Genomic DNA, 9,714 nt, shown 5'->3' with positions numbered 1-9,714 from the left:
ATGATGAAAAACATAAGAAAAGGGAGAAAAGGAGGGGAAACATAAGAAAAGATGAAACATCACAAAAACGAAGATAAAACGCTTTGAAAGGAATCAAACAAGTGCAAATGAGGGGAAAATTCTTAGAGAAATAGAATAAAAGAGTGGCATAAATGCCGCTCATCAAAATACCCCACACTCGCCTTTTGCTTGTCCTCAAGCAAAGAAAACTAGATGAGTTAAAGTTAATAAAGAAAAACCGAATTTGGTTTTAGCTTAAGGAACAAGCCATTTGAACCTTAAGGTTGCCAATGAGTATGAGTTGTGATCTCATAAGGGTTTCCAAAGATTTTACCCCACAAGTCTCACAAAATTGCGTACAAGACAAACCAAAAAGGAGAAAACAAGATGATAAACAATAAGCACATGCAAATCATAATGAAATCAAGCTTTTAGAGACAACAAGCACAAGGGGATGGCAAGCTTTCTAAGTGATGAAAGTGAGCATGCAACGGGATGGCAATAATTGATTGAAAGATAGACCATGCTAAGCATAGAGAACTCTACCATGCGCCACTCCCACCGCATTCCATACATTATTACCGTGTTCCCTCATCTAGATTCAAATCCACCCTTGGAGGTAGCATCTCATGACTCCTCAAAGTAGTTAGAACAAAAATCAAAACAATATAAAGTAAGGGAACCCGACGTCTTACCAAGTCATGAGCTTCACTATACTTGAAATCTCCCTCCCGCCACCGACTAAAGACTTTAACAACCTAAATAAAAAGAATATTGAAAGGGTTGTAGCGTTGGCTAGGGGGTAAGGGTGTGGAAAAATTTGGAAATTGGTGCTTAGCTTAATCGTGAAACGAAGGGTCATCAAGCCTCTTTTTAAAAATTAAACCTCTACCAATCTTAAAAAAATATTACCACAACTTTGAATCACATTGCCAAATATTTTGAACTTTAATCTTTTGCTTTCATCATCATTCAACAACTCGTTATTCTATTTTTCATTCTTTTTTTTATTTTTTTTACTTTATCCAAAGTCCTTGCCTTTTATAACTAAGGATGGATTTTTGTAGGATTTACACTTTCTTTTACTGAACAAATATTCACAATATCACAATCTCACTTTCCATTAAGAAACACTACCCTCCACATTTCGAATCAAAACATGTATAAGCTTTTGAGGCTTGAATTTCATGATCCTAAGTGTGAAAGTAAAATAGAAGGCCATAGGCTTATAATGTGCTAAAATCAAGGAGGTGAAAGGCTCAACATGGGAAGCAAAGGGGGCAAATGCAACCGAAAATACAATAAGATAAAATCTAAACCTAGAAAGCGAAATAGTCACCGAATGAAAGAATGCTCTTTATCATTCCTAAGTTAGTTCGGTTGTGATCTTGGGAGTTAGACGCCATTTTCTAGATTCAGGCATGCCTTGGTAAGGATCCTAAGCTACTCATACAAAGAAATGTTAAAGGCTTGAACAATGAAACTCACATCGGGTTACAAAAACTACCTCTTGGGCTTCAAATCCCTTAATGAGAGCAACACCTTCTTACCATAAACAAGTGATGTACTTGGGTTCGATGCGCCTTACGAGTTCTAGACTGGATACCTTAGCATGTACCTATCCTAAAGTCAACCGATGGGAATCCCGAAGCATGCAAAATTTTAACACTTAGTAAGAAAGACATTCAATCACACAAGTTATTTTTTATAATGCTCAAAATGAAAATGAAACAACTAAGGTTTTCATGGTTTGTCTTGAAACAATAAAATCATTTTTTTAAAAAAGGATAGGAAATAGCATAAAAGCATAGGAGGCAAGTAAACATTTAATCCCTAATCGACAAACAAAGATTGTTCGGTAACATAACAACGATCAACAGATTCCGTAGAATCAAATGCATACAACCTCGAACAATCAACTCAATCCTAATCTTGCCTAAACTATGCACACAAGAGAAAATAAAAGAGGAAAAAGGAAAGGTCTCACCCAATTGTTTCTTGAAGAAAAATAAAGCAACCAAACCATTTACCATAATTCGATATGTTGATTCCAATGTTCTTTAAAGCTACAAAAGAGAGAGATAAAACCAAAGACAAAAACTATACAAAGAGAAAGGTTAGAGAAAAACAAATCTACAAACTTGAATCATGGGCACAACCAAGTGCCCAAATCACCATCCTCATCATTATCATAAATAAAAAACAATAGAACAAAAGGGTAAAACCCAACACTCGAGAACAATACCAACATAATTCCTTCAAATGTTCCCAAGAGTCCTTGGTGCCTTCCTTCCCACTTAACCAAAAATACTCCCTTTTTGACTCAAACACCCTCCCCACACTGAGTAGGAGCATCGTCCTCGATGCTTTTCATGTAAATACACAAACAAGGGAGGGACCAAAAGGGGAGGGGGAAACATGCATACCATGTGGGGACTGTTGGGCGCTAGGTCCGGCACCATCATCATCCCTATCATAGGAAAAACCCTGGGGGGGCATAGGGATCCTAACCTCCGCTGTAACTAGGAGGCCACCCATAATTCCCTTTGAAAAGGTAAAGTTGGGATTGGGTTAATTAGTCATATGGCTCGGGTTGTACCAATGGTGAAGGGTGAGAGGGATTAACATAGGGGTAGTTTGGGTTGCCCCTATAATCACTCCCACCTGAAAACTCAATAGTCATAATGACCTGAATCATTGGGAAACTCGCGCCTTGGCTCATCGGGGTTTGAGACACCCGGCCAATAGGGGTACGTACGTTGGTTATCACCCCTCCATGATGGCACAAGCCCTTGTTGGGCCAGCGTATTAGGATATTTAAACGGAGGAGTGATCTCCCCCCTGCGTACACTTGCATTATACATTATGTTGGTTGGAGGCGAACATACCTTGCATGAAAAGTTGCATACTCTCCATTTGTGTTCTCATTGTCGCCATCTCTTGTTGAATGTCGGATGTTGATGATGTTGTTGTTGTTGTTGTTGTACATCCACAACTTCATCCTCCTCTTCACCCTCAACGTTTATCTCCATCTCCTAATCCACCACATTCACCTTCCCTATATCCACCTCCATATCATTTGGAAGGACCCCCGAGTCTCTCTTCACCCACCAAGGGTGAACAACTCCTTCTCTTGTGCGGGGAGTGAACTCCGGCTTCAAGATGAAACAATGATGTTGCCGGGATACTAGAAGTCTCCAAATGCCAGCGACGTTGCTCCCCTTGATGAATTGCATTGTTTTAAGTTGCTTTTCATCAAATCAAATGTTGCTCCCGTTGCTTATCCCGACTATGGTGCACAAGCGCAATTTTTCTACATAACCCGATTTCTCTGCTAATCGAGTTACCATAGCCCCATAATGTATCTTCCCCGTCATTATTCCCAAAACAATATCTATATTGTAGTCAGAGAAGATGTAGCCCAAATTAACCCTATGACCGTATTCCGGCTAAGATGCAAGCCATAGAACCCGGATATCTTCCAATGTAATCTTCCCCAAATCTTTCTTGTCAATAACCATGTACCTAAGAATACGGTGAAGCAACCTTGGAGCCGGGTGCATAATCTCACTAGCCAATAACCACTTAGCATCAAATTTATTCTTCTGGGAGATGTTATTCCACCAAAGAAGGGAGTTATAGTCGGAAAGTTTCTCATACTCGGGGAGTAATATGTTAGCGTTGGGGTTTAGGTCGAGGTATTAATTGAACTTTATGAGGGACATGGTCTCCTTCTTGTTGAAAAGATGAAAGGAGATGGAAATGTTGTTGTTTCTCATGGCATGGGTCTCAAATGAGGCTAAGAACTCCAATGTGGGCTCATGGTATGTGGTATAGGCTTTTGTAACAAAGGAGTTTAGCCTAATATTGTTGAGTATAAACCAACAATCGTCATCAATTCCCAATCTTGTGGTGGTGGGTTGATGGTAGTGCTTAAAGGGATGAATTTTTCTTTATTAGAGGTTATCGTAGTTGGTTTTGTGGATTGGATTTGTGAATTTTGTTAGGGGTAAAGGTGGTGGAGGTTGTTGTTCATTGGTTTAAGGTGTTTAGGAATGAGAACTTTGTGGTTCCTTTCCACTCTTCCTCTTCTTAGAACCAAATTTGAGCACCATTTTCACTTTTCAAACAATTAAATCTCACAACTCCAAAATTCAATCCAACAAATCCACCCACAAATCACACAACACAAGCCTCAACAATACAAATATATCTCAAATCTAAACAACACAATATAACCAAAAATTTCCACAAGAATTTCCAACTAATCAACTCACAACAATAATAAACCAAGATTAAATCAATGTCAACAAAAAAATCACCAATTCAAGCATAAAATACCGCCTAGCAAAAATTACAAGAATTAACCATGAAAATCATCCAAAACTTGCTCAAAAATGCAATAAAACTAGAAAGAAGAAGATTATACCAACTATGAAGACAACAATAAACTCATATTAGCCCAAAAGAACAAGAACTCCACTTGCTTTAACAATGGTGAACCTTGAAATATTTGAACCCTTAATGATGGAAATTGTAGAACAATGATGAATTTGATGTTAATAGAGGAGGTTTTGTGAATTTTGATATGAAAATTGGTGGAATTTGATGATCTTAAGCATTTAAGGTTGAGGGTTAAGGGGTTTTTAGAGAGAGATTGAATGAAAGAAGTCAAAATTGGTGGAAAACAGGTTTGCGCCCCCTCCTTCATTAGCCACGCCCAAAGGCCCTTGGAGAGGGCTCTCCTTGGGCGGTTCCTCTTTTCACTTGTGAAAAATGTTCTTTCATTCTTCTCCACTCTTAAATCAATTTTGACTTGATAAATCATGATATTAAACCTCAAATCCCTAACTACACACGTAGTACCCAAAGGTCAAAGCACCTACAAAAAAAAAAACTAAAGAAACATAAGATAGAGATCATCAACAAAATGACTAAAAATAGGAAAATATAAATGAAAAGAGTCAAGAACTCGGGCTGCCTCCCAAACAGCGCTTCTTATGAGGTCACTAGCTTGACCATGAGAAAAATCCATCAAGGGGGAGGGTTGGGATCCATAGGATCAATCCTACAGATTTCAATGAGACCGACTTCTTCCTTGCAAAAATAATACTTCAATCGATGACCATTGACATTAAATTTGTTACCGCCCGCATCTAACTCAAAAGAACCATAGGGAGTAGTCTTTAAAACCACAAGAGGCCCCGACCATTTGGACTTGGGTTTTCCCGGAAACAAACGAAGCCTTGAGTTAAAAAGCAACACCTTATCTCCAACCTTGAAGCTCTTGTTGTCGTTCCACTTCTTTATCTTCTCTTTATATAGCCTTGAGTTTTCATATACAACATATCTAAGCTCTTCAAGTTCATTGAGCTTGAGCAATCTCTTTTCACCGGCCAACGACATATCCATGTTTAGCTCCTTGATAACCCACCAAGCTTTATGTTCTAGTTCCACCGGCAAATGACAAAGTTTCCCATAGACTAACTGATAAGGGGTTGTACCTATTAGAGTCTTGTATGCCGTCCTAAGAGCCTATATCGTTTCATCAAGTTTGAACGACCAATCCTTCCTCGATTTGTTTACCATCCTTTCAAGAAGATTCTTGATTTCTCAATTCGATACCTCCACTTGACCTCGATTTTGAGGATGGTAGGGAAGACCAACTTTGTGATGAACTTCATATCTCTTGAGAAGAGCTTCAAATTGCTTTTTGGCGAAATGGGAGCCTCCATCACTAATTAACACCCTTTGAACCCCAAATCGAGGAAAAATGATCTTTTTAAGAAGCTTTAACACAACCTTATAATAATTGGCAGGAGAAGGTATGGCTTCAATCCACTTAGTCACATAATCAACGACTACCAAGATACATAAATTCCCACAAGAGGAAACAAAAGGCCCCATAAAGTCGACACCCCACACAACAAAAGGCTTAACTTCCAAAATGTTTTGTTGAGGCATTTTATATCTCTTGGTTATGCCACAACTTCGTTCACACCTATCGCATCTTAACACAAACTTGTGAGCATCCTTATGCATCTTTGGCCACCGCAAGAGAGATTGGGAAATCTTTTCCACCGTCTTGTCAACTCTGCCATGGCCTCCACATGGAAACGAGTGGCAATGCTCAAGAACTCCTTCAATCTTATGGTCCGACACACACATACGAAAAAGGCCATCTCCACATTAGTTAAAAGGTATGGGTCATTGCAAAAGTACATCTTTGCCTCCGTAAAAAACCGTTTCTTTTGCTGAGAAGAGAGATCTGGGAAAATGACTCCACAAGAAAGAAAATTTGCCATATCAACATACCATGGGCTTGATGCCGAAGAAATATCCATAAGTGTTTTTAAATCCCATTTCCTCATTGATTGGCACATCCTCCTTGTTCTCAAAAGGAATCCTAGACAAATTTTTCGCAACGTAGTTCACCGCTCCCTTTTTGAACCTCATTTTTATGTGAAAATCTTGTAAGGGGAGAACCTAACGAATAAGACGTGGCTTTGCTTCCTTCTTGGTCATGAGATATTGAACCGCTATATGATTTGTGTACACAATCACGTTAGCGCAAATAAGATAGAATCAAAACTTATTAAATGTAAACACCACCGCTAACATTTCCTTTTCCGTTATAGTGTAGTTCTTTTGAGCTTCATCAAGAGTTCTAGTTCCATAGTAGATGACACAATATCTTCTTTCTTTCTTTTGGCCAACCACAACACCTATTGCAAAGTCACTAGAATCGCACAATAGCTCAAAAGGCAAGATCTAATTCAGAGCTTTCACAATGGGAGAAGAAATGAGAGCTTCCTTGAGCTTGTGAAACGCCTCAAGGCAAGTGTAGGCGTCGTTCGAAGTGCGCCTACATTAAAGCATGTGTGAATATGCTTGGCACTCATAGGAAGTGGGAATTGACATAATACGATTATGGACAAGGAAAGTAGGGAGCCGCCAACAAGTTTTTAAGGAACTTGTAAACCGTTCACGGATCATAAAAGGCAACCACGATAAGGGACAACGATAGGCAACAACGATTGACCCGTGAAGGTTACACCCCATTCATAATCCATGAGATTACTAACTCCATATGGTTCGAAACCACGAAAGGAGGATCGGGGATGATGGTACGAAGAGAGTCAAGGAGTCACATTCGCCCGTATTGCCCTCTACTCGATTCTTATAGTGAAAAGTTATTCCTGCGATCTCAAACACATACAAACAAAATATTCAATTTGCTCCAAACTATTATTAAGCTAAATTGGTTTAATATTAATGAAACACATCATTCTAAAATATTATTGACCACTTGATTTAACAACAAGATTAAAAAGGAACCGAAACCGGTTGTCCAAATTATCTTATTAGGCGTGATTTTCAATTACATATTCCCTTTAAACATGCAATATAGTGATCAATAATAACAATAGAATAAAACATTAAAATTGGAAGAAATTTAATAATAATAGCGTTAGTCAAATCAAATATAAAATAACCCTTATCATGATACTAGCAATATGAAAATAAAATAAGAGTAATTAAATTAATTAATTAATTACTCACATTCCGCGCGTTCCTTTAAATTGCTACATCATGAATAAACTGTTAGTAACTTCAATAAAAATATAAAGCAAATTAAAATTAAATTTAATAAATATAGATTTAATTTGGTCCAAACTCTCAGTTAATTCTACCTATCACGCCTTTGTTAAAGTATAGAACTTCAGGTATTGTATGGACTCCTTGGAGTGCTTAAAGGAAGAAATAGTAAAAGAATGGGGAGGCTAGTGTTTAGGCTAAAGAGGGAGAAGAGAATAAAATTGTGATCAATCTTGTTGATGATTGGAAAAGGGAAGATATGACCTCTATTTATAGAGAAAAAAGAAGGTCGAAGAATCAAGAAAGGGTAAGAATTCGAATCGGATAAAACTCTTGCGATAGACAGCAATTTTTGCGGTTTTTGTTTTTATCATATCTTTTTATCCAAAAATTGGAATAACATGAATAAGATATAGTTAGAAATCTCTTGAAGTCTACTTTCTAACCCAATTAGAATCGGATTAAAATATTTTGTAGAACAAAAGATATAGCCGAAATAGTGAGACAATATTAGTTTTGGATAGAGTTTGACATTTTATTCATATCTTTTCCGTTATAGCTCGGAATTGATATTATAATATATCATTGGAAAGATAATTTCAAGGGATATCCAACCATATAAAATTTGGATAAAAACTATGAGGCAAGAAAATAATATCTGTCTATCTTTGAATGTCTTTCAATTCGAATAAAATTAGGACTTTTTAAAAAAAAGAGTTTTATTCAATTTCAAACTCTTTAATCTTATCTTTTCAAAAAGGATAACTAGGATCTTTTAGAAACTTATAGAAGCTTATAATTAATCATAATTGGTTTAGTAATGGGATTAAATAATTTGGACCCTCCACATGATCATTGGGTCGTAGGTAAGGTGGGCTTAGGTTCGGTTTGGGCTCAGTTTAATATTTTGACCATAACTTATTCGTTATAACTCGGATTTGGTCTTATAATATATCGTTGGAAAGCTCTTTTAAAGCCCCATCCAAATATTAAATCATTGGACTCAGATTATGGACCAAATATAACTGTATTAAACGTTTTTATAAAAAGGACATGAAATGAATGATTTTAAAGGACACGATATAAATTATTTTGGGTTTAAAGGAACGAAAGAGGAAAATAAGTAATGGATTGGGGAAATGGGCTAGAAGTTTGGTTGGTTTATGAAATGGAAATATGGATTTAAGCACTCCAATATTAAATACTCAACCCGACCAATGATGGCGGTGAAAGGTTATTCATCATCGGGTTTGGTTTTGGGGAGACATTTTTAGTTGTCTTCAACAAGTCTCATGGAAGCTAAAAACAACATCCTTTTTGAGTAATTCGGTCAAACGTTTGGGGATTGATGAAAAATCTTTAATGAACCCCTAGTAAAAACCGGCATGCCCAAGAAAAGATCTTACTCCCGTGATGGAGGTAGGAAGGGGCAACTTTGCATTCACCGAAACTTTTGTCGGATTAACCTCAATGCCATTCTTTGAAACTTTGTGGCCAAGGACAATACCCTCCTCAACCATAAAGTGGCATTTTTCCCAATTCAAAACCAAACTTGTCTCTTGACACCTTTTAAAAACTTTTTCAAGATTATAAAGACAATTGTCAAAAGATGAGCCACCAACACTAAAATCATCCATGAATACTTCAATTTCTTTTTCAAGCATCTCATAGAAAACAGAAGTCATGCATCGTTGGAAAGTTAAAGGAGCATTGCATAACCCGAATGGCATTCTTCGGTATGCAAATATTACATATGGACTAATTAAAGTAGTTTTCTCTTGGTTACTTGGATGGATAGGGATATGGAAAAATCCGAAGTACCCATAATCTAAGAAGTAAAAGAAAGCATAGCTAGGAAGTCTTTCCAACATTTAGTCCATGAATGAGAGAGGAAAATGGTCCTTCTTTGTATTTTTGTTCAATCTCCAATAATCAATACGCATCCTCCACCCGGTCATCGTCCGGATGGATATTTCCTCTACTCCTTCATTTTTAATGATGGTCATTCCACCCTTTTTTGGAACTACATGAACCGGGCTAACCCATTTGCTATCGAAGATAGCATAGATGATGCCCGCTTCACGTAGTTTCAAAATCTCTTTCTTAACAACCTCT

General features: G+C 37.3%; 1 protein-coding gene across 1 annotated transcript; it reads right to left on the bottom strand.

The window, feature by feature from the left end:
- Positions 1–5,034: 5,034 nt before the first annotated feature.
- LOC145627944 (uncharacterized) lies at positions 5,035–6,456 on the bottom strand. The gene is made up of 2 exons (XM_081680286.1): positions 6,316–6,456; positions 5,035–5,487 (listed from the first exon to the last, which is right to left on the bottom strand). The coding sequence occupies exons 1-2, from the start codon at positions 6,454–6,456 to the stop codon at positions 5,035–5,037; spliced, it is 594 nt and encodes a 197-aa protein (XP_081536412.1).
- Between the last annotated feature and the right edge of the window lie 3,258 nt (positions 6,457–9,714).

The sequence above is a fragment of the Chenopodium album genome, chromosome 4, assembly GCF_948465745.1.
Source record: "Chenopodium album chromosome 4, dcCheAlbu1.1, whole genome shotgun sequence".
NCBI classification, from domain to species: Eukaryota; Viridiplantae; Streptophyta; class Magnoliopsida; order Caryophyllales; family Amaranthaceae; genus Chenopodium; species Chenopodium album.
The sequence above is the reverse complement of the archived record's forward strand: the minus strand, read 5'-3'. Positions and strand labels throughout refer to the sequence as shown.